This window comes from Schistocerca serialis, chromosome 3, assembly GCF_023864345.2.
Source record: "Schistocerca serialis cubense isolate TAMUIC-IGC-003099 chromosome 3, iqSchSeri2.2, whole genome shotgun sequence".
Taxonomy (NCBI): Eukaryota; Metazoa; Arthropoda; class Insecta; order Orthoptera; family Acrididae; genus Schistocerca; species Schistocerca serialis.
The window spans coordinates 982,086,702-982,113,886 of NC_064640.1; the positions used below are offsets into that span (position 1 = coordinate 982,086,702).

Consider the following 27,185-nt stretch of genomic DNA (forward strand, 5'->3'; position numbering starts at 1 on the left):
ATATCAATAAAGAAAATATTGCACTAGACTAATTTGGGACCGCTCTACTGAATGGACGTGTAAAATTCCACTGAAAAATAATTTATTTATTTTTTATGAAATGGAAAATAAACTGATGTTTTTTGTTGACACTAGGTGTTGTATGAAACATGTGTTTGGGCTGTACCCTATCTGCTAATTGCAAAAACAAAACTGCAAATATCTGCTGAACTACCAGAGAAAATTCCCCTGGTGACCCTTAAGAGACACACTTGGTGTAATAATGGCATTATTTGGTATTACATAAGAGGTACTTCTGATAAAACCACAAGTTTTGTAGTTATTCATTCACAGAGACACAACAAGACTTCTTGGTTCAGTCGAAACTGGAAATCTCCTTATGTCTTCGTAATCAATGACAAGTCTGAAATAGAAGTTCATATGAAACACTATCACTTAATTTGCTTTGGGGGAGGGTCTGCCTTGAGCAAAACACAGTTTTAATTAAATCTCCCCCCCCCCCCCCCAACATGTTTTTATGAAGTTTCAGCATCATCAGTGGGTGTTTTGTCATCTTCTTGTTACAACATGCTGAGCATTTGCTGGATTTTGTGGAATTTAATGCAGTTGTTTTGTTTCACAGTTTATCATTTTTGCTGGTTTCCCCATTATCTTCACTGTGAAGGCCTGCACTTTTCATGTCACTGTTCACAGACATTAAATTACACAATATCCAGGAAATCCACAGGATGTGGTAGCAAGAAGATAACAAAAAATCCACAGATGATGCTGAAACTTCAGTGAAATATGTCTGGGAAATAAAGACAGTGTTTCGCTCAAGGTGGACACCTCTCCAAAAACAAATCTGTCTGTAAGCAAACATGGACAGAGGAGCATCAACATCAGGATGACAGTCACTTGAGTGTAGCAGTATAAATCCTATGTCCTGATGGACCACAATTTGGATAGCAGTCCGGAAATCACACTGACCAAAATGTTTAAGTAACAGTGGATATCACATCCTGGCGTCTGAGGCCTGAGAGACAAATTTCTGTGACTGTGTCTCATTGTACAAGGGTTGGAACTTTAATAGTGGCAACTATTTGTTTTCAATTTACACAAAACAGATACATGTTTTAGTCCTTCAAAGTAGTCACCAGCACAGTGTGTAACCAACTGGCAGTGACGTGGAAGTTGTAATATATCCTTAGCAGCACCAGTTGTGTGTCTATTGCCTGACAAATCTCTGTAACAATTCTGAAGCAAATGCTTCCCTCCTTCATCTTAGGAATCAAGTTGGAGTCACAAAGGGTTAAGTCTGGGGAGTTTGGTGGATGGTACATCACTTTGCAGCCCCAATGATTGAACAAATCAGTCACAACTTGCACCGTATGCACCTAAGCATTGCCCTGCAAATTTATGCATGGGTCCTGCAGAAAGTACTGCCTCTTCTTTCTGTAAGCTTTTATTCTTTGAACACAAACTGTGATCAGTATGATTTGTCCAATATGTGCATTGACTCTCTGCAACAAGATTGAAGACTGTCACCTCTCTTATCAGTTACTTGAAGTTTTTTAGTGGTCATACCACATGATTTCTTCCGTTTTTTGTTGTTTACCTACACTTTAACTCCACTGTCAGACTGGCAAAAAAGTAATGTCAATAGAATACCACAAAAAAGTAAATAATGTTGTATCAGTACCAAAAATTGTTGTGAGTGTAGATACTGTGGGTTATTTTCTCATAAAATATGATCTAGATTTGTCACATTTTTCTGTCACACAAATCTGATGATACAGGAAGGGCTCAGGGAGTAATGCTCGCCACACCTACGGCATGGATAAGCCATGCATGCCTCCAGAGTTGTGCCAAATAATCAGTACCTCAGGGTGGTTGAGTTAAGGTTTAGTGAACCCAGGTTTTCGGGGCAGGAGGCTGACGAGTGCTGCCATTCCTCTGTGCCTGCTTCAGCATCCACTGTGTGGTGTAATGGTGGTATACTGTGTATCACAGGGAACAGGGATCTTGACTTGACAGCACATATTTTGTCAAAGGAACAAAGCTCTGTAAAAAATAACCTCAATCTCAAGGTTTGCTACAAGCCAGTGAGGTGGATGGCTGTTGAGACAAAACAACTTATGGGAACCCTGCCACACCACAGCTGTGTAAGGCTTACCGGGGCAAGTGGGGCTCTTCTGAATGGACTTCTATACACCTAGGTCCTTTTGGTAACACCATGGTAAATTCAACAGATAGAAACCCTCCTAATGTGATTGGTGTACCATCTGGTAGCAATAACATCTACACAACAAAAAGGACTTTAGATATTCCACTGTGAACTTTAGCTCTAAAATAATACCGGTGAGTAGATATCCCCACGAGAATTTCAGCTCTAAAATAATATCAATGAGTAACAAGACACTTAAAGTGTCTCAGAATTTGTTTTTGGTTATTGAAAGACACTAGAGAAGGTTTGTTAAAGTTTCGCCATTCGATATATGTAAAGGGTTATAGTCACGTGTGTTAGTATGTCACTTTTGGGATTCAGTCAGGTGCACCGGCCCCGGATCAAATCTGCCCAGCGAATTGATGATGAGGGCCAGTGTACTACCAGCCTGAATATGATTTTTAGGCAGTTTCCCACATCCGACTAGGTGAACACTGGGCTGGTATCAAAAGTCCTGCCTCAGTTACACGATTCATAAACATTTAGAACACATTCGCACTCTTTCACGTGACTAACACTACACACAGACAGTTGGGGTACACGTATTCTCTCCTCAGGAGTAATGAGGTGGCAACAGGATGCATCCATGCCTAAGTATTCAGGACAGGTGAAAAGACAGCTTGTTCCCTGTTAGAGTGAAGAGTACCACCCTAAAAGCAGAGACAGCTGTGCAACACTGCAAAAGTTCAAGTGGAGACCTTCACATAAGAACCTAAAATCTTTCAGGTCATGAAAGAAAAACATTGTCATATTATAAAAGAGCAAGAAGGGATCATGCTACGCAATCCAGAACTCCATAAATCGTTCCACTAAGTAGTCAGTTATATGGGAGGCCATCAGGAGAACCCAAACAAAGGAGTAAGGTGCACAATTTTTGTTGTAGTGGAAAATGATATTCTCCAGACCAACAATGGAAACATTGCCCAAACTGCGGCAAAACATTTCGCTCACATAATCACTATTTCTAGACAAAATCCAGCTTTCCATCAACATTGAGCTGTTGCTGTGAGAGGGGTGACGTTGACTTCAATTCCGCCAACTTGGATGTTAACAACCTCTTTATCTCAATGTGGGATTCAGCTTTGTCTCTGGCATGCGGCACACCACCATGTTCCAACAGCATCCATTACAGCATGCTGTAGCACCTCAGTGGAATCACTAAAAGAGTCCACCTCGATGTGTTGTGTTTTATTTTTGAAACAGGACAATTCACCACATTGTGGGAGGAAACAGTTTTAATTCCCCTCCTCAAACTTGGGAAGGATCATACAGGCTTGATTACCTATTATAGTTTTATCCTCACCAGCCGCGTGGAAAAGACCTCGGAGCACACAATCGACCACTGCCTTGTCTGTGTCTTAGAATCCAGGCATCTTGTCAGTATGGATTCAAGAGATATAACTCTAATATTGAAAAGCTGGCTCTTTAAGAGGTGGCAGTACAACAGGCTGCCCTGTACAAACTCCACCTAATGAGTATCTTTATCGATGTCAAGGTGATCTACAGTTCTACATGGAGTCATAATATACCCTTCACCAGCTTGACACATTGGGCATTTTGAGGACATTTTCCAATTTTACTGTGGCCATTCCTGTCACTATGTTATTTCAGATGGAGAGTTAGGTATGTCCTATAAGCCTGTTTTCTATAAGAGAATGGTTTACCTCAAGGTAGTCTTAAGTGTGACCCTTTAGCTATTAATGGTATTGCAACCATGAAAAGGAGCCCCATACAGGGTGATTATAATTAAAGTTCCAGTTTCAAAATGCTGCTGTACAAAGGGAATCACTACTCAGAATGATGTCAAATTTGGATGGGATATCATCGAAGAAGGAGAAAAGTTATGGAAACAAAAAAAATTAAACAATAACTTTTTCACTAGATTTCACTGTAAGCAGCAGAATATGCTAAATAAAAGCTGTGGGATACATGACTGTTCCTCAGTTTGCATCTGAGACACTCGGCATGGGTGTCTCAAAGCAGCATTGCACACTGCTGGTAAAGCTCTTTTACAAGAACGATGACTTTGCGCTAATAACTGTGCAGAAGTTCTGGACACTCACGGTTATGAAAAAAGGCATTAGTCTGATGTCTGCTAAGGGTCTGGAGAAAATGATTACAAAATTCAAAAAGACAGGTTCTTTTGAAGTGCAATGTGGCAGAGGGAGGAAAACACTTGGCCTGATGTCAGTAGACGACTTGGCCACAGCATTGCAGAGGAGTCAAGCGGTGGTGTGCAAATATGCAGTGCATGGGGAATTTCTTGAACTTTGGACATACCTGTGAGCATGGCACATACAATTCTGTGTTACATTCTGCATTGCTATCCGTAAAAAAATTACCGATGTTCTGGAGTTGCTTAATGCTGACTTGCCAATAAGACACCTGTTTACTCAAGAATTTCTTGCTCACATGGAAGTGAACAATGAATGGCTGTGGAACATTCTGTGGACAGATGAAGTCCATTTCCATCTCCAAGGACATATTAATATGTGGAATTGCAGAATATGAGCAATGGAAAATCCACTCGCATGTCAACTGGTACCACTACATTTTCCAAAGGTAACTGTGTGGTGTGGGTTGACAGCACCGTATATTGTAGGCCATATTTTTTCGAAGGGATGTGTCCTGCAGGTCCTGTTACCTGTACTGTCACTGGAAAACACTATTAGTGTCTCTTGTGTACCAGATTCATTTCAACCCGTCAGCAGCAGGTCTGTGTGAGTAGTAGGGTCATTTTTATGCAAGATGGCACTCCTCTCCACATTGTACAGCCAGGGAAGGAGCTGCTACAGAGGCATTTTGGAAATGTTAGAATTATCAGCTGACACTGCCCCACGGCCTAGGTGTCCAGATTATCAACTTAATCTGCTTGACTTCTGACTGTGGGTTATCTGAAAGAAACTGTGTTCTGATTGCAAATATAGCTGAAAGGAAGGCAAAGCATTGTTCATCACACTCTGAATGTGGCTCCTGAGACAGTCTGATCAGTTGTGGAACTTGCCATTTCTTGATTTCATCTTTTGGCAGAAAACAGTGGACAGCATATGAACATGTCTTGTTCCAGTCTCACAACAGTTAAAAACACATTTCATTGCTTTTTATGCAGTTTTTGGCCTTGGGACAATTTAAAACCAGTCTGATGTGGTAAGACCTTGCTGTGGTGAATGGGCTTACTTAACTAATAATGTCACAACTGTTGATTGCCACACTTATATGGTCATCCACATTGATCAGTATAGTTGATTTAATGTGCAACTCACACCGTAGCAGTCGTACTGCAATTATGAATTGTAGCTGAACCCATTTACATTGTGACATTTACATCACCTTCTAGTGGAAAGATTTTTTTTTCTCCAACAAGTAATGTTTCTCCCTTCTTCAATAATGTTCTATTCAAATTTGATGTCATTCTGTGCTGCAGTTCTTTTTTAAAACATTTTGATTCTGAAACTTTAATTATAATCACCCTGCACAATGTTACTTATTTGTCAAACATTTTTCAATTTTCTGCTGTTCTCCAGACTTCCAGCAATCAACAGCACTTGTATCTAGCTGTTAAAAGACTGGAGAAATGGGCAGACAAACAGGGTATGAATTTTATACTGAAGAGGCTGTGTGTGGTTTTCCACCATTCAAATTACGTTTTTGATCATCCAGATATTAAAATTAGGAACATCTGAGGGATCTGAAAGCATGGTCTCTCAAAGTGTTTTAAAATGTATAAGCCACAAGACATAGGGCGCAGGCAGACCATATCTGCTGCAATTTTATAGAGTATTTGTACAATCACAGCTCAGTAACGGTTGTACAGAACCATCTTACTTGAATATTATTAATGCAGTTCACCGTGTGGATATCAGGCTGGTCACGGGAGCGTGTATGAATTGCAATATCTAATAGTGTGATAGTTGTTTGAGATCTCGTCCCAACCACAGTTACCTGTGTACCATTCAATTAGTATGCCACACATGAAAGCAGCATTTTAATAACCATATGTAAGCAATGACCCCATTTGGGATTCTTGCATAGAGCTACCTTTTACAAATTAATGGGGCAGATATTGATGCTTGGCACCAAGGTTGTAGTAAATTACCACCATGGTCCTTTAAGAAGCCCAGAGTTATTTTAGACTTGAATAATTTTAAAAAAGATATCATATCTAGTATTGTGTTCAGAGCTACCACCATTTTATTCCAGTGTATACTGTTGGGTCTAAGCAGGAAGGGCCCTTTTGGCTGTTCATTCATTTTCCCTCACCGTGTCTTCAGAATTTTTCTTTCGAATGAATGTACAGTCTACACTCTACAACTGTATGCTATTCTGAAGGCAATGGAACAGATGAAGTGTGACAGAGAAGTTTATCATCTATTCCAATTTCCTCAGTGCCTTCCACATGGTTTCACTGGTGAACCAAGTAGAGAAAATGTTGCAGATTATGTAGTACAACTTTATCGATCTAGCTGACCAAGGAATGTAAACAGCATTCTACGGGGTACGAAGTCATGTCAGAATCCTGGGAAATGAGGAAGATGACAATGCAACTTAGCAAGCTTGTCAGGGACTCATTAGAAAACAAAAATGTACTTGTCTCCCTGTGGACCATTTCCTTGCAGAAAACCAGAGGTCGTAAATTGTTGGGAGGAAGAGTGGCTGTGACAAAAAGTAAGTTGCTGTGTGTGAAATCAACTTTCCCGTCATGATGATCCTCCATTCTGTCTTGGTGATTGGGTGAAATGACATTGACCTGTTTTATGTAGGTTTCTCTCCTCTGACCTATGGCTTTTTACTCTGATGAGAGGGCCCACCAGTTTGTGGAGCCTGTGGAGATGTTATTTCAGTATGTCACATTTTAACTGAATGTGTTGTATATTTTCAATAGATGACAGTAGTAAATTTTAAGTGGTCCTCTGCCCTCTATTTTACCACCACATTACCCACTTACTCAGTAGCTTGCTGTTGCACTGTTTGTATTTAGTTAACTAGTGAAAGACATTTAATATTATTAAGTCTTTGGGCATTCCATTTTGTGCCATTATAACTGCATAAAATATATCAAGTTGTTCTGAAGACTTGTTTTCCATATTTAAGGTTGCATGCTCTTATTTAATGGCGTTACAGATGTAAAGAAAATGATATTTTTGTGAGGCTGAGAAAAAAATAGCAATAGTGAGATAACAGGATTAATAAACAATGTGTTCTTCATGTTGTTAAAAAATTTAGCTACTGCAGCAACATCTGAAACATACCCCTTATACCAGTAGTTACCAAAAGTATATTTAAACATCACTTGAAAGTTGAGAATTCCACTATTAATGGTTTCTTTGAATCATAATCTTTTGGCCGAAGCACAGGACTAAACTGCATACATATAGTGGAATTATTAGTATATAATAATCACTCAGTCACATTGTAATTAACAATTTTCTTTTTGAGATAGATATGGCTGATACTATAAATCTACTCTGTTTTTAATTTCACAGATTTCTTGTACCAAGAAGCATTCTTGACCACATATCGAACGTTCCTTTCACCACTGGAGCTGGTTTGCAAGTTGTGTCATAGGCACCAGCGGTTTAGTTGTTCCTCAGACTTGACCAAACAGCGAGCAGCTCGTGAAGCTTTCTCACTTCTAGTCAGAGTTGTCAGTGACTTGACGTAAGTTTCTGATATTATAGCACATTTATTTACTTAGTTTGTCTTACTGCAAAAAATAAGTGTTGAATCTGTTGAATGCAAATACAAATTTGTGTAAAAATTTTATTATGTGTCATTGAATATTCATAAGTAAAAACAAAATAATGAATGACAAAAATAGAATGTAGAAATGGGGTGGTGGGGGGGGGGGGGAGAAGGAAAATAAAGAAAATAATTTATCTATAAAACAGTGCAGTAACTCAAACAGCTGTTCAAGGACCTGTGCCATTCCAGTGTAGAGAGTGCAGCACCTGTAACGGGTCAGTGTGTGCTTGCACTCACCTTAGAAACTACAGAGTTGTGAAATATATTAGCTTTTATTTGTATAGCTTAGTGTTGTAGCTAGCATATTCAGTGTAACTTCGTTACAGTGCTACTTTTTAAGTTCAATCATGGCAGGATTTGTGTCGGCTTAGAGATGCCTGCGAGATCATTCTTTACAAATGGTGTTATTTGTCATAATATGTGACCACGATGGCCCTCAGAATTATACTAACCATCTGAGTATAAATGATTCAAAAAATGAATGAGGTCAGACTTCTCACCACATTTAAACACAGTTATATTAGTGGGATGAGTGCATGAGAAATTCCACTTCTGAAGTGATGAAAGCCTCAGACCTTTCACAACCCGTCACGTCCACAGCTTGTGGTCTAGTGACTAGTGTTGCTGCCTCTCGATCATGGGGTCCCGGGTTCGATTTCCGGCCAGGTTGGGGGTTTTCTCTGCCTGTGGACTGGATGTTTGTGTTGTCCTCATCATTTAATCATCATAATTTGTGACATTGTCTAGATTGGATTGCGTAGAAATTGGACTGTGTACGAATTGAGACTTTGTACAGGTGCTGATGACCCCGCAGTTGTGCGCCCCACAAAACCAAAAAAACAACCCATCATATCTGGTATCAAAGCTGAGTATCTTGTTTCACTCACTTCTCCATTTCAGATCTGTCTTTTCAACAGAGCTCACTGTTTCCATATACTGTCAAGATGATACGGCAAATATTTTATAGATAGTGAGAGTGCAATCCTGGCTGCACAGCCATGTGACTGAAGTCCAGGAGACCTGAGATTATGTCAGAGGGGATGTGCATGTTTTGTACCCTGCTTCTGACAGTCTCCTTGAGCTATGGGAGGTTATTGAGTCGTCATGGATCAAAATAGTTCCCAAATGCTTCCCAGAGATACTTTCCATTATAAGTAAACTGTTATGATCAGGGCAGAAGAAATGACTACATTACCACAGTATGTGATGCCATTCTGTATGGTGCTTTTTTTCACTTGTGGTTTCATAAATGACATGAAATGAAATGTGTGTGTGGTATTTTTGGCCAGAAATCCCATTTTGAGGGGCTTGGTCGCCCAGTGCAAGCCTCTTTATTTGATGCCACTTTGTTGACTTGCGCATTGGTGGTGATGAAATGGTGATGAGGACAATACACACACACCCAGTCCCGAGTGGAGAAAATCCCCGACCCAGCTGGGAATCAAACCTGGGACCCCGTGAACGAGAGTCAGCAGTGCTAACCATGAGACCACAATCTGCTGATATTTTGTAACTGATACTTTCATTAAATTAGGTAGTTTCAGAAGCAAACATGAAATCAACACTGACATCCCACAGCGATGAACGAGGGGGATGAAAGATTGGAGAAACTTTTCTGTATGAAACATTTTTTGTTGTCCATTGTTGCAGATTAGTTTGTAAATGTGCATCACTGATGAAAATTTAGATGAACTATTGTGAAATTGTAATTTCTTTTTTAATATATCTGAACTTTTTTATATACTTTAATAACACATAATTCTGAGTATGAGATCAATGTAATATATGTTTCCTTCTCAGAATTTCAGACCTTGATGATGTGGTGCTGAAAACTCTTATGGATTTTGTTTATCAGCTACTTTGTAGTGGGGATCTCACAATGGCGAAAGCTCTTCGCGTTAAGATCCTAGAAAAATACAATGCCAAGAAACTGCAAAGCAGTGCTAGTACCTTACTGTCTTCACTCAATGTGTATACAAGGTAATATAATAATGTGTGGCATATGACCTGTGTCAGTTTTGTTACATTTTTCACAGAGATGTTAGATTTTAATCAGCTGTTAAGTTACTGTTATTACATCAGTACAACACTAATATTCACATTCGCTTCACTTTTAAATGTGTGTAATATTTAGGTAGAGTAAAATGCTATACTATCATCCAGAAATGGTTTGAAATTCATCTTTTATAATCATAACTACTGGGAACCATTAGTAACAAATGTCTACAGTTTTCAGAGTAATATGAAATAATTTGTTTCAGGCGCTATTATATGTGGCATTTTTTTTATTTGATGCTGGGTGCATGTTTCACCATATGCATTATGAGACATACCTTACCAAGTAGTCTAATTTCAGAAAAAGTTCCCATGTGACCATCCTGGATTTTGCTGAAATTTTTTGTGAACATTGATGCGTGTTCCCAGTAAACATTGGTATAGTTTTAGTTTTGCCTTTATAATACTTTCAGCAAAGAAACAGAAATTTGTTTGACCCCGTAGTGCAGCTTTTAACAGTGCAACCATGAGTTTTCGACAAATTTGAGGCATATTATCTCTAGCAATATTTTGTATAAAGAAACAAAACTAGGTGACCTTGTACAAAGTTTTGGGCTGTCTTCAGTGGAATAACAAAAAAAGTGTTTTGTAAGCAGTTTTCATATGTATGATTTGAAGCAAAGTCAGCCGAAAAATGGACACTAGAAAAAGTGTGAAGTTTAGCTTTTTATATGTTAGGAAGTAATAGCAGCATAAACCTGAAACTTGCAAGTAATAATTTATCAATACAAGGTTTTAGAATCAGAAATTTCAGTCTTCTACTGCTTTCCAGTCATTATTCTACTGGCACTCAAATTAAATCTGACATCTTTTACTATTCATCTGATGGAATTACATTTTACTTGAGACATATTGAGTCTCAGCTTTATCTTCAATGAGGACAGAAGCTGAAGAAATGAATTAAAATTTGTGCCAATGCCATCACTTGAATAAACCTAGCAAGCAGGAGACCCAGGTTCGAGTCCTGGCCTTGTGGCACAAATTTTTATTCAGTTCTTCAGCTTTTATCCTTATCTTTTACAATGTTCTACGATTGTTTAGTACTCTCTAAGAAAGGTAATGTCAAAAGTCATGATGACTAGGAACTGAGATTGAGTCTGAAGAACACGAAAAATTTCAAAAAAGGGAAATTTTTTGCCATGAGTTGTTATGACATATTTCAGGCTGGTTTTCCACTGAAATAACTGCAGAATCGAACAGGTTATAAACTTGAAATTTAACTGTGTGTTACCAAGGCACTGGAGATTATGGTAGTAAAATTGTTGGACAAAAGCTACAATACACATTGTATATAAACTGCATTCAAGTTTTACATTGTCACATTGTGTAAGTATTGGTGAAGTTCAAGCAGTCTGCCTAACATTTTTTGGAAAGGATTCATGTATTAGAGAATTTTTAGTATGTCTTTTTATTGTGAAATGTGCTAGTTTAATTCCAGTGTAAAGTATAGCATATTTTGTGTTCACATAGTTTGCAGTTTATGCAGAACATAAGTGAGTTGATGAAAATTTTTTAATGTGTTTCTATGGCCGTTGGTGGCTTAACCACTGCTACTTTCTTTTAAACGGGAAAAAAGCAGCATCCCCATAGGGACCACACTGGAAGCTGTGCAGCGGCATCCATAGGGTGGTTTCTTTACCCCAGATTGCCAAGGGCCTGATAAGGGTTTCTTTATACAAGATCTCAAGCCTGATGATGCATTTATCTGTCAGAGGCAAAGTTTGGTCTCTTTTATGATCCTAAGCTTGTGTTTACTTTAAGCTACGTGAATTTTTTACAGGTTTCATTAATTTGCTGTAGAATGTTGTGAGGAAAACTATACTGCCAGCCAGATTGTGCTGGTTTAAATGCAATGATGCGTTGTTCTGGAAGCCAGCACTTATCACTCCTTCATGGCCAGTAACATGAATTTACTGAGACATGTGAAGCTAACAATTTGTGCGTTGTCTGCAACATGATGCAATGATTGTGCATGATTTATGAAAGAGCTGATTGAATATGTAAAAATACAGTTTTGTCATGTATCCCACATTCATTATTTTTTGCCATTTTGTGAAACAATAATTCAGGTCGTCCGAGTTTCAAATGATGCATCGTCTTTTCCGGCCAAAATTAGAGACAGTAGTGAAGGAGATATATTAACATCAGACCTCCAATCAGGACAGTATGCTACATGCTTTTATGGAAAAATTAATTTTATTGGCCAGCAAGGAGTGACAAGTGCTGGCCTCCAGAACAGTGTATCATTGCATTATTGTACCACCATCTGGCTAGCAAATTAATGAAACACGTAAAAAATTCAAGTATCTTGAAGTGTAAACATCAGCTTAGAATCATAAAAGAGACCTCTTCCAACTTTGGGTGCTTACAGAGAAATCTATCATGAAGCCTGAGGTCTTATGTGGAGAAACCATTAACAGGTCCTTGGAAACCTGGGATAAAGAAAACCACCTGTAGCTGCTGTTGTACAGCTACCAGTGTGGTGGTCCCTATGGCGATGGGGATGATGGGTTTCTCACTTAAAAACCAGCAGTGGTTAAGCCACCAGGGACCATAAAAACACTTTTATACAAATTTTTCATCAGTTCAGTAATGTTCCACATACACTGCAAGCTATGAGAAAACAAAATATACTATACTTTAAACTGGAATTAAACTAGCATGTCAATAGTATTGTACAGTAAAAAGACATACTAAAAATTCTCTAATAAATGAACAATGAACCCTTTCCAAATAAAAGAGTCACCAAAATTTCACAATGTGTATTGTAGCTGTTGTCCAACAGTTCTACTACCATGATCATCAGTACCTTGGTAATGCACAGTTAAATGTTGAATTTTATAACCAGTTTAATTCTATAGTTATTACAGCAGAAAAACAAGCTGAAATATGCCATGATAAGTCATAGCAAAAGGCACCCTCTTTTTTGAAATTTTTTGTGTTGTTCATAATCAGTGTCACTTCTTAATGCATCAGGACCTTTGATATTACTTTCCTCAGAAAATACTAAACAATTATAGAACATAGTAAAAGGTGTCTAATTTGAGTACCAGCATGTTAAGCGTGTATTTTCAATGCACCTCCATTTTGTTGTGTTTTAGGGCCTTATATGCTTACTTTGCAAAATCAAATTTAGTTTTGAAGACACTTTAAAACATGATCTTTCAAATGAAAATGGTTTAAAAGAGTTAGCAGCAAACTTTTTTTAAAGTTTGGGGGCCAAATGCCTTGCTGCAGTGGTAACACCGGTTCCTGTTAGATCACCAAAGTTAAGCACTGTCGGGCTGGGCTAGCACTTGGATGGGTGACCATCCAGTCTTCCGAGTGCTGTTGGCAAGTGGGGTGCACTCTGCCCTGTGAGACAAACTGAGGAGCTACTTGATTGAGAAGTAGTGGCTCCAGTCTCGTAAACTGACATACGGCCAGGAGAGTGGTGTGCTGACCACATGCCCCTCCATATCCGCATCCAGTGACGCCTGTGGACTGAGGATGACATGGCGGCCGGTCAGTCCTGTCGGGCCTTCCAAGGCCTGTCCGGACAGAGTTTAGTTAGTTTAGTTTAATCTGTTTTGGGCCGTTTTACAAAATTTGTCAGCTTTGCCTTCAATTTGTAAGGTGTTGGAAAGCAGTAGCAGAATAAAATTGTATATTTGAGGACCTTGTATTGGTAAGTTACTACATGCAAAGTTTCATGTTCATCACACAATTACTTCCAGAGGTACAGAAAACTAAACATAACATTGTTTTCAAGTGTCTATTTTTTTCAGCCGATTTTGCTTCAAATGACCTGTATGAAAATAGCTCATAAGATCTTTTTAAAAATTATTTCACTTAAGAAGATGTGAAAAGTTGTACTAGATGGTCTAGTTTTGTTTCATTCAAGAAGATATTGCAGAGATGTGATGTCTCAATGTTGCCGAAAACTCAGATGCTTTGTTGAAAGCTGCACTATGTAGTCAAAGAAATTACTATAGCTCTGTAAGTATAGAATTGGTAATCGTTAAACTTTACCAGTGTTTATTGGGAACATAAGTGAATGTTCACATAAAATTTTATCATAATCCATGGTGGTCATGCAGGAACCTCTAGACCACTTGGCATGGAATGGCACTTAAGTATTGCTTCTCTACTTTCAAACAACGTTCTTTCGCTATTTTTCTTCTATTTATTCCTATTTAGAGTCTCTGAGCATCCTTATAACATTCTAAAGTGACGAAAGCAACTGGGTAAAGCTTTCGTGCCTCTGAATTCATTGTTTTGCTCCAGACTGACTTCACAAGATTCCAGAATACCTGAGTGCTACTGAAAAACAGTTCAAATTTTATGTGGTCACCAATTCAGCTAGATAGAGTTCACCTCACCAAAAAATTTCAAATAGGATCAAAGTCTTCCATACGCCATCCAAAAAACTGATTTCATATGCATGTTCCACTTTCTAATGTTACGTGTAGATATTGTAGTCAGTGTGACAATTCATAGAGAGAGAGAGACTACACCACAACTTTTCGCAGATGCAACACCTGTCTTATTCATCCCCATACCACTTCATGTTCTGCAGCTGTCACCATTTGTCAAATTGGGATGAAGCTATTTATGAAACTACGTATGGCAACTGTGAGGTACTAGACGTCACTCTCATCACCTTCACTGACATAATTATAGACTGACTTTGTGCATGTGGAATTATCATTTTCAAATAGTTCCTGGAGCTAAACAGAACCATCCTATTGCTGGAGATGATAAATGAATGTAATTTGGAGCAAGCCATTCAATTTTATACCACTTTAGTTACATTTTCTTAAATTTTCCTCTGTATTTACACCTCACAGTGTCAAGCTGCATTGACATTGGTAATCATTTGAATCCATTATTACAATATAAAGATTTCAGAACTAATTTCACCAGGCATTTCATCTGGATTGTTCTGCTTGAAAGAGCTTCTTTGAATGTTGTAGACACAAACTCTTGCTGCAGTTTGTCTTTAATTTTGTATTACATATGACTGAAGGCTTCAACATCAAGCAGTGTATAACCATCTTCTCTCTTATTTGAGTAACTTGAAATGTCACTGATTTTAGATTAATTTACCCATCTGCATTCCTGTGAATTCAGAACGCTGTATATACTTGGAAAACTTGAAGTTCATATTTCTCTGTCTTGCTTCTTCATTCAAATGTATTTTGTTCTTGTTTATTATGTTGGTTGAGCTGTCGGTAGGCACACAAATAAAAAATTGAACATTGTTACTCAAGATTCAGTTGACTTCTTTCATATTTCTGCACACATTACCCCACATATTACTTAGACTGGTTAATATTAAATAAGTAAGGGCAGTTTCAATATTCATTTGTCACGGTACTTTTCTGTTTTTGAATATGTGCTTGTTTTCCATTCCAGACAAGCCACTCTGCTGGATTTTAAATCTGAACAAATTGCTGAACAGATGACACTGTTAGATTCTAATTTATTTATGAAAATTGAAATACCTGAAGTCCTAATATGGGCACAAGAACAAAATGAAGAACGCAGCCCTAACTTGACTAAATTCACAGAACACTTCAATAAAATGTCTTATTGGTAAGTATAATTAATTCACATTGTAGCATTCCATCACTCCAGGGTGAGAGGGAACGGTGCCTGAAAGTCCTCATTCTTGTGCAAGGGGCTTGACATCTACAATGAGCAGCAGCAAAATGAATTTAATAAACATGACTAAAAGAAAGCGCAAGAGTGTTACACATGTACAGAAGTAAACATAAACGTAGGAGCTGCAGATCCAAAGCAATATGTTGACCTTGTCCATGGGAGTACTATGACTTGAATCGTACTGTATCCATATTAAATAAATTCACCCCCACCTCCCTCCCTCCCTCCCTCCCTCCCTCCCTCCCTCCCTCCCTCTCTCTCCCTCCCTCCCTCTCTCCCTCCCTCCCTCCCTCCCTCTCTCTCTCTCTCTCTCTCTCTCTCTCTCTCTCTCTCTCTCTCTCTCTCTCTCTCCCTCCCTCCCTCTCTCTCTCTCTCTCTGTCTGATATAGAGGGTAGTATGCGTCATTTGTCGTACCGTGATGTTTGAACCTGTGCAATTCATTCTGGTATGACAATGTTGCATATGTGCAGTCATTAGATAACATAAGATTGTAAGAGTAATTGATAGGCACTGAACCACAGAATGTGACCATATTAAAGAATAATTGTCAACTTGTTCGCTGACCCTAATGGTACATACAACTATGTCCGCAGTGTCAGCTCACCACTCAAGTGCTGTGGCAGGTGTAATCGTATCTGGGGCAACTGGTGCAGTCTGCTGTGGATTATGCAGGTACACAGATACCGTTTCGTTGACTTATATTGTCCTGAAATAAAAAGTGCTTCAGATTGCAATGGACACATGTTCCAGGCAACAAAATGTAGCCTTTTTAGGTATGGTAAGGAACATGGCAGGATTACTTGGAACATCCACTGATCCACTTGCTTGTTCAACAAAGTCCTCAAGCAGCCATTGTTGATGCTAAATGGTTTCATATACAAACCGTATCGAGGGAGGCATTGCGGTGATATATCCTAGCTCTCATTTGTTTATTGCCGTGGTATTTAGAGTTTCTGGCAGGAGCACAAAGTGGTGAATTTCCAAAGTCAGAAATTGTGCACAATAGTCTCTGTGTGCTTTACTCTTGAAAATAAATGTTTACAAACATGTGTGCTTCCAAACAAAGATGATTTACGTGATGTATGACTGTGCAGCAAGGGATATTTGTCCCGTGGTAGGTATGATTTGAATAAGTCCAACGAAGATAAAAGATCAAATTTTTCTTTTAGTTGGATGTCAGACTGCAACTCTACACATTTCATCTGAAAATATTTTGGCTACTTATCTGTATTTTTTTGTGAAAGGGGAAATCAGTTTTCAAATTCTTCCACCAAATCAAAAAGTATGCTTACATATTTTATTCGCTCTTTAGGATTAACTTTGGCTAATGTATTGAAGAAAAAAAAAAAAAAAGTTTGCGTTTACTTGTGCTTGTCATAATTTCATTTTCATCTGGAATGCGTTTATTGCTTATGTACACTCATGTCATCCAAAATCATTGATAATAAAAGCCCACAAACTCGCATTCTTCCATACATTGCTTAACAGATTAATAAATTTACAACTAGGAGATGAATCAATTCAGAAGGAAATAAAAATCTTAGAATACGTTATCCAGCAAAACAACGTTGACCCCAAAATTGTAACACAATTATACTACAATAAAACACAACCAGACGAAAAAGAAGAGAAAAAATTCATAACCACAACTTATCTAGGAAACATCTCGAACAAAATTAACAAATTACTCAATGAAACCTATATTGCCTTTGCATATCAAAACACATAAAGCCTCAAGCACAAAATCCACAAAGGCAGATTGAAAATTCCCATACACAACAAACCCGGAATTTACAAAATTTCGTGTAACACGTGCCACAAATTCTACATAGGTCATACCATTAGAACATTCAAAATTAGAGGTAAAGAGCATACCAGAGGAAATGAAAAGAACCCATGCACTTTTTTTCAACATCTACAAATAGAAAAACATGACGTACAATCTATAAACAAAGCATTAGAAATCCTCCATATTACGCAGAATGGGACATTGATGAACATCCTTGAGGAAACAGAGATATATTCACATGAATACAGCAACCCTATGAATTAACTGAATGAACAAACTGACCTAAAGCACAAAAAATACATAGAAAACTTTATTCACGGTATACATCGAGGTAACGAGTAAAGTAATAAATTGGAGATGTTAAATATCGCATATCCATAATAACAGCAATAACAGTACAAAAGTATAATACAAAGACATAACACCAGCATAAATTATAGACAATAACAAAATTATTATGAAAAAATAAAAATATAAAATGAAAATCTCTAATAATACAAGAATAAATTCCAGATAAAAACATAATTGGAACCAAACCTATAAAAATAATAGAAAAAACTGAGTTTCCACTCATCAGTTATTTATAATGGTAACTATGCAAGCAGGTAATATTGCTAATCCACTGTCACCCAAACTGTCAGAAAAACAGCATACATGGAAACCAACCAAAATCAGATACACATCTCCGGTGTACATGTAAGGAAAAAGTAGTATTTCTAAAAAAGACGGGACATGACAGCAACATGTAAGGTAAAAACACCTAATGATGTATAATACATTTTCTGATCATAGCTACAGACCATTGTATTAAGACCATTGCTTGCTTACTTATTTACAGAGCACCTGATGATGGCAATACGCCAGATGGGCTCATCGTGAATGATTTATAAAATATAAAATAAAACCAATTTACAGAGCAATGTAGCTGGCTAATATTTGTAATAATCATGTCATTAAAAGACATATTTTACTGTGGTCCCCAAAGAAGAAAAGGTAATATCAATGTAATCAAACAATGTTCAGACTGAAATATCAACAACATTATGAAAACAATCAAGTGCTACTCACCATAAATATGGCATGTTTAGTTGCAGACAGGCAAAGTGAAAAGACATTACACATTGAGTTTTCAGCCAAAGCTTTCATCATTTCTGAAAAAAAAAAGAAACAAAGAAAGAAACACACACAAACATTCACACATGTTAGCACACCTGGCACACACATGACTACTATCTCCGGCCAGTTAAGTTCAACATGATTCAGAAAAGACGGTATTGAAGGTGATGATCCAGATGGCATGGGCTGTGAAGCAGCAGTTAAAGCCATTCTGCATGTTGTATTTTGGAGCATGTTTACCACTGGGTGGTCAACTTTTCTGTTAGTCTCAGTTGACCATTCGTTCAGGTGGTCCGCTGGTTGGTAATCACACCCACGTAAAAGGCTTTGCATAAGCTACATCAGAACTGGTATGTGGCTGAACTGCTTTTGCAGGCTGTTATGTGTCCCGATATGGTAAAATACACCTGTGATGGGACTGGAAAAGTATGTGCTGCTGGGTTGGTGCATAGGCCTGGTACTGCATCTGTGTCTTCCACAGTGATATGACCCATATGGTGAGGGATTCGGAATATGTTGGGCATAAGGATTGATCAGGATATTTTGTAGATTGCATGGGCAGTGGAATACCACTTTGTAAGAGGTAGAAAGGATGTTGCTCATTTCAGGACACAATGAAAGGTGGTCAAAGCTCTGATTAGGGATTTTGTTAAATACTTTTAACCATGGGCGATTTTCTGATTTTGCATTATAAAATCACAGTGCATTTTTATTCAATAATTAGAATAGTCATAAGGATAGTATTAAAGGAATGTAACAAGAGAAATGAGTTTTAATTGATATTTATCTTACATAATGCGGGAAACGTGAAAATCATGTTCAATGTTATAAACACAGAAGAAACTTATTGAAAACTTTTCCGAGTGTGGTAAAGCTTGAAGTAAGGTTCCCTACATAAGCCCACATCGCCTTCTCTGCACCAGGTTCTTGGTTTTTTTACCATATTTTTTTCCCATTAGCATCTCTTTTTGGAAACAGCATGCAGCACACCTACACGGATCGTTTTTTACTGGATTCTGAAGTATGTGGGATATGAAGTGCCTTTCTTCGAGTCTTGTTATACATGGATCTCCTTGTCTGCATTTACGTATTTATCGAAAATTACTTCCATCTAAATTCAAAAAAGTTTTCTTAATTTTTGAATTTATTTTTAATATAATAATTGTACTGAATGGAGACTGATCAAAAAGATGCCGAGTGTTTCTGTTGTCTGTTTCTGTACTTGGCCAGCAAAGTCGCCGGATCTCTCCCCAGTTGAGAATGTTGAGAGCATTATGGGCAGGGCACTCCAACCAGCATGGGATTGTGATGATCTAACGTGCCAACTGGACAGAACTTGGCAGGATATCCAACAACTTTATCAGTACCAAGACAAATAGTTGCTTGCATAAGGGCCAGAAGTGGACCAATCTGTTATTGACTTGCTCAATTTGTGAAGCTTTTTCTCTGGAATAAATATCCAATTTTTCTGAAACTGTAATTATTTGTTTGTACATGTACATCACATCTACTGATTTCCATCCCATTCAGATAATTTCTTTGCAGTGCTTCTTTTTTTCCTCCCTCCTTCTGCTGTTTCTGTGTGTTCTCCTAATAAGAAAGTTCCTGATCAGCTCTGTCAATACCACCAATTGTATCGTTATCAGTTAAGGTGTCCTTATTTCGTCACTCCTTTTTGTTTGTATTATACGCAATGATGGGTTATGTTTAGTGCTCGAGATTGTTTTTTGTCTTGCCATTTTAGGATGATGGGAAACCTCTGATTTCCCCTATTTAAGGTCTATGGCTGTAAAAATGGTTGGTCAATCTTTCTATTCACTCAAAGAGCTCTGTAGGTATGTGTTCTTCATTGTTGCAAATAATTGGTAAGTTCAGGTGATGTGTAAAAATTGTCAGTTGTTACACATTGGCCTTTGTCTAATAGAGAATCCATTAGATGTAAAACAGTTTTGCTAGACACGGGGCATTCCTCACACTTATCCAAGTATGGCGTACTTTTGCCTACGTAAAGTAAAAAGTTCTGTATTTAATAAAGATGTGATTCCCACAGGACAAACAATTTTATAACAAAGCAAGATCGTATACTGTTTCCAGCCAAGTCTTCCTGTGAATAATAATAAACTTACATAACTTTGGATGTGGATGGATATTTTGGTTGCAAGTGGAATTACCCAAAAAGTGCCAGTATTTACTAATTAATCTGTATCTTTTTTGTGGCATGACTTTCAAAATAATTGGAACACAATTTGTTTCATTTTTGGATCAGTACCATTCTTTTTAGGTAAATTGAGTATACTTGGTAGTAACAAAATATCTATGAGAACCTTCATTTCATCTTTACTGACATCCATCCACTTCTTTGAGCTACAATTCATATTTTTGGAGAATTTGGGGATTTCCTGGTATGTCTACGTAGTAGTTTCAGTTACTATAATACAAATCAGCATATTGTCAGAAATATTTCAAAATACTCAAGTGGTGCAGCATTTGTATCTAAATTTCTTTTAATCCTAAGGTTGAAGTAAAAGGGAAAACTGGTGGTGCAGGAGAAAAATTACTTACATGAATTTCATTCCATACATGACAGCTTGCAAATCCATAATCTTCGTTAGGTTCTTTACTGCTGTCCCTGAAGCTTTCCTCAGAACTGCCATTGTTACTTCCAAAATCTATAGCATCTTCACTGGTTTCATTATATACAGTATCATCAGCCTTGTCACTAGAATTCATAGAGTATTGTGACATTCTAAGAACATAAGCTCACTGTCAATGCTGCTGCTGCACAACTGAATGTAAATTGTTATGATCTTTTTTATTGTTGACATTCTGCAGGTTCTGAGTGATAATTGGAGGAATAATTTTGACACAACTACATTATTCTATTGCCATGAGTGGTTTCAGACAATCACATCCATAATATGTTTGACACAATTTGCAGAGTAAATATGCTTTGTCTGACGAGATGAGTGGTTGTACTTTAGTAGGAAATCATGTTTAAGATTTCTCTTGCTGCTTTGATGTAAATTTCATAATATTGCTATAAATTCTTAGCAACAATTTGTTGCTTACAACTATGTGATGAACATCATCATCAGATTAATAGTAAAAAATTGGTACAGGGCTACAGATAATACATAGTGCATAGTACTGGGTTGGTGCATAAGTTCGTAGTGTTTTTCCATAGGTTTAAGAAACACAATAGATACATACTACAGAGACTTTAGTCATTAGTCTTATATTCTCCTTCACAATTTACAACAGTCTACCAACAGGTAACTTTTCGATTCTGGAACACTGATTTTGAGGCGAAGCCACGTTCGAAGCACATTTTCATCCAGAAAGGAAGTGCCTTGAAAGTTGTTGGATAGATATTGGAAGAGGTGATCATCTGAAAGCACAAGTTCAGGTGAGTACAGTGGGTGTGGAATGAATTCCCATCCCAAATCCTGTATAGTGTTTTTTGTCAGTCCAGCAGAATACTGGTCGACATTATCACAGAGTAGCATCACTTCACGCAATCTACCTAGTTGTTGTTCTTGTATTGTGTCTGCAAGACATCTCAGTTTTTGACAATAAATGTCAGCAGTGATGGTTACATTCGGGAAGCAACTCGTAGAACATCACACCGTCACCATTTCACCAGATGCATAACGTTTTCTTTTGTTGCATTGTTTGGGCTCATCCATTCCTTTCTTTTCCTTATGGGAGCTGGAAGACACCATTTCTCATCACCAGTAATGCTACAGGAAGTTGATGGTCTTTGATTTTCATGAGCCAGTTGATGATGTGCAACCAGAGGTGCATGCATGCCCATCCACTGATTTTTGTAATTTTGGCTTAGAGCAAGCTGTACCCATAAACCCGAATTTTGAACCTTCCCCATTGCAAGCAAATGTTGTACATTGGTGGAATGATCACAGTTCATCACATCTGCCAGTTCTGGAGTACACTGACGTGGATCATTGTGGAGTAATGCATTTAAACCATCTTCATCAAACCTCGAAGGTCTTCCTGAATGTGGAGAATCACTAATGTCAAAATGATCCTCCTCAAAATGAGAAAACAATTTTCTTGTCATTCTCAGTCCAGTGGCATTATCCCCATAGACAGCAGAAATGTTTCTGGCTGCCTCCGTTGCTGTTACCCCCCCTATTGGACTCGAACAGAAGAATATATTAGAAATGTTCTGATTTCTTCACTTGGCACACTATTTTCTAGCGTCTATAGCTCCACTCACTATCTCCAAATGACAATGTATAAACTCAGATAACAATAGTGAACTACAAATAAAAAATTACAATTGACAAATAAACCCATAGCAACCAGAATACCAACATGCAAAACAAAAATGCTGCGAACTTTTGCACCAACCTGATAGTAGTTAACTGACCACCAAGAAAAAACAGGAAATAAATAAAGGTACAGTGTGAAAATGCACCAAGGTTAAGGAGAACATGTCATACATAGGTATGGAGTCAAATATCGTGTCCATAAGACAGTGCAAAACTGAATCAATACAACACCTGCACCATTCAGGAAGACAACTAGGCCACCAGGTGGCAGCAGTACTGGTGAGCATTAATACTTACGATATAAATAAAATTATTATAGTCCCAGCAAGATGAAGATATGACCTGGAGGTAAATGCAAAAGATTGACAACATGTGCATACCATCAAGCAGCGGAAATATATTTTTAATTTTTTATTCTTATTTTTTTATATTTTCGTGGTGTAGACTTCATCAGCAACACTGGTCAATAGTATAAAATGACATCACTGAATGATGGGAATTATGCTGCACAATATCAATGACATAAAGTGAACATACAAACATAAATATGCCAGGGATCATCCAGATGAGGGAAGCTGAGTCTGGGGAGAGGGCAGGGGAGTGGGCTATGTGATCTGTTGGGAAGGAAGTTGACAAATTACAGACGTAAATAAAATAATAAAATTTGTAGGTAGAACTGCAGGAATATGATGATATATCTATGCACAGAAATTAACCCCGTAGGATAAAAACCATTGGGTTAAATAATCTCATTTAAATAGTTCCACATAGATTCATAGACAACACTGATCATTACTTTAAACTAACAACCTTATAGTACAACATACAATAGCAGTGACACAAAGTGAATACAGTTGTCTACGTCACGCAATTGTATATGTCGTCGTTGTATGCTGTACTATAAGGTTGTCAGTTCACGTTAATGACAAGTGTTTCCTATGAAACCTATGTCAAATTATTCCTATGTAATTTTGTAACCCAGTGGTCTTTATCCTATGGGATTACTTTTTGTACATTAAGGTATGGTCATGTTTCTACAATTCTACCATATGTCTGTTTATATTTGTTTGATTTCCATCAGTCCATTGTTATTGTATGCTGTACCATAATATTACTAGTTTACATTAATGACCAGTGTTGCAACCCATGATCCACACTCTATTTGTAACTATTGTATGCTCTTGATTATTGTATCCTGTAATTCTGTCCACCATAATATTGTTAGTTTACATTAATGACCAGTGTTGCCTATGAAAGCTATGTTGAAATATTTCTATGTAATTATTTAACCCAGTGGTCTGTATCCTACTCTGTATATGAAAAAAATAATCGTGTTTTGCAATTCTACCTACATATGTCATTATTTTATTTATATGTGCCATTTGTCAATTTCCTCCCTGGCAGATCCTGCTGCCCCTAACCCCCCTCCGGTCTCTCCAGCCTCAGCTTCCTGCACCTGGATGGTCCCTGGCAGATTTACGATCATATGTTCACTTTATGTCATTGTGATGTACTGGAATTCCTGCTATTCAGTGACAGCATTCTACACTAATGACCAGTGTTGCTTATGAAGCCTATGTTGTAAAAGTACATATAAAAAAGTAAAAAAAAATGTGAATGTATTTCCTATGCTTCATGCAGTGTACAGGCAGTTAATGTGTGTATATCTATTTTAATCTTAAGTGCTTTGTAGTAGAGAGCTTATTCATTATACTGGCTCATAGACTGGCCTTCCCCACCTTTACCTGGCAGTCTCCTATTGGCACCCCTTCCCTACAACTTGATATTTGATTTTGTGTTTAAGGTAGTTGTTATTTTATGATTTTTGATTTGATGTACATTTGTTCCATAATTATTCACAACCTCCAGGTTGTCTCTCTGTCTTTATGGGATTATAATAATTTTATTTATGTCATAAGTATTAATGCTCACCAGTACTGCTACCTGGTGGCCTAGTTGTCTTCCTGATGGTGCAGGCACTGTGTTGATTCAGTTTTGCATTGATTGTCTTATGGAGGAGATATTTGACTCCTTATACACTACTGGCTATTAAAATTGCTACACCACGAAGATGACGTGCTACAGAAGCGAAATTTAACCAACAGGAATAAGATTCTATGATATGCAAATGACTAGCTTTTCAGAGGATTCACATAAGGTTGGCGCCGGTGGCGACACCTACAAGTTGCTGACATGAGGAAAGTTTCCAACCGATTTCTCATACACAAACAGCAGTTGATCGGCGTTGCCTGGTGAAACGTTGTTGTGATGCCTCGTGTATGGAGGAGAAATGTGTACCATCATGTTTCTGACTTTGATAAAGGTCGTATTGTAGCCTTTCGTGATTGCGGTTTATCGTACCGCAACATTGCTGCTCGCGTTGGTCGAGATCCAATGACTGTTAGCAGAATATGGAATCACTGGGTTCAGGAGGGTAATACGGAATGCCATGCTGGATCCCAACGGCCTCGTCTCACTAGCAGTCAAGATGACAGGCATCTTATCCGCGTGGTTGTAACGGATCGTGCAGCCACGTCTCGATCCCTGATTCAGCAGATGGGGATGTTTGCAAGATAACAACCATCTACATGAACAGTTCGACGATGTTTGCAGCAGCATGGACTATCAACTTCGGAGACCATGGCTGCGGTTACCCTTGACGCTACATCACAGACAGGAGCACCTGCGATGGTGTACTCAACGACGAACCTGGGTGCACTAATGGTGAAACGTCATTTTTTCGGATGAATCCAGGTTCTGTTTACAGCATCATGATGGTCGCATCTGTGTTTGGCGGCATTGCGGTGAACACATATTGGAAGCGTGTATTCGTCATTGCCATACTGGCGTATCACCCGGCATGATGGTATGGGCTGCCATTGGTTACACATCGTGGTCACCTCGTGTTCGCATTGATGGCATGTTGAACAGTGGATATTACATTTCAGATGTATTACGACCCATGGCTCTACCCTTCATTCGATCCCTGCGAAACCCTACATTTCAGCAGGATAATGCACGACCGCATGTTGCAGGTCCTGTACGGGCCTTTGTGGATACAGAAAATGTTTGACTGCTGCCCTGGCCAGTACATTCTCCAGATCTCTCACCAATTCAAAACATCTGGTCAATGGTGACAGAGCAACTGGCTCGTCACAATACGCCAGTCACTATTCTTGATGAACTGTGGTATCGTGTTGAAGCTCCATGGGCAGCTGTACCTGTACACGCCGTCCAAGCTCTGTTTGACTCAATGCCCAAGCATATCAAGGCCGTTATTACGGCCAGAGGTGGTTGTTCTGGGTACTGATTTCTCAGGATCTATGCACCCAAATTGCATGAAAATGTAATCACATGTCAGTTCTAGTATAATATATTTGTCCAATGAATACCCGTTTATAATCTGCATTTCTTCTTGGTGTAGCAATTTTAGTGGCCAGCAGTGTATATGTATGACGTTTTCTTCTTAACCTAAGTATGTTTTCACATTGTACTTTGATTCATTTCCTTTTTGTTCTTAGTAGTCAGTTAACTACTATTATGCACTGTGTATTAGTTGTGGCTCTTTACGAATTTTTTCAGATTAATCTTATGATATGTGCACTCTCAACTGAAATGACAAATGACCACCAAAACAGGTGTAAAATTGGTAGTGTCCTCAAAATCTTTAGAAAACTATTCTTATAATTCTTGTAACACCACAGTGAATTCTTCAAAATTCGTGGTTTCTTAAACGTCAGTGAGCTTAGGATAGTGGACAGTATTATTATTATTATTATTAATATTATTATACAGAAGTTGTCCCTTCCACAATGCCATTTTCTTTTTAAATGTGTCCCCATGAAATTAGAAATAAATTGTTTCTCACTATGCAGTGTGATAGTGTGGGCAGTGTGCAGTAAAGTCCACTTAAAATGCTTTGTCTGCAGTCCATTCCAGACATTTTAATTTTTGATCCTGCTTTTCTTTTTTTGAGAAATTCGACAATAGTGAGTCTTAATTCAAAAAATCCTTCCTGTTACACCCCATGACTTAATCAACATATTTCACAGCAATCTGTAATGTCTCCATACTTCTTCATTCAGTCCAAAAAAAAAAACCTGTTGCCAACTGACGGTATAATAATACCCACAATGTTAGAAAATTTACTATTTGTACCACTAATTTTATCATATGTTCCATGTCTACAAATTCAGCACAAAGTGATTCTTGATGTAGAAAACGATAAATCCCATACAAATTGTATATAGTTGTGTAATTTTTTGCCCTTTCATTGTCGGTTAAATGTTTAATTCTTTCTCCACAATGTTGTAACACTGCTCCATAGCAAATATGTTG

The 27,185-nt window shown here is 38.0% G+C and overlaps 1 protein-coding gene across 2 annotated transcripts in view; it reads left to right on the forward strand.

The window, feature by feature from the left end:
* LOC126471426 (guanine nucleotide-releasing factor 2) overlaps window positions 1-27,185 on the forward strand; it is a 396,113-nt gene that overhangs the window by 332,139 nt on the left and 36,789 nt on the right. For both annotated transcript variants that reach the window (XM_050099570.1, XM_050099569.1), the window contains exons 13-15: window positions 7,690-7,864; window positions 9,749-9,928; window positions 15,401-15,580. In XM_050099570.1, coding sequence (XP_049955527.1) covers window positions 7,690-7,864; window positions 9,749-9,928; window positions 15,401-15,580 — 535 coding nt within the window. The remainder of the gene's footprint in view (window positions 1-7,689; window positions 7,865-9,748; window positions 9,929-15,400; window positions 15,581-27,185) is intronic.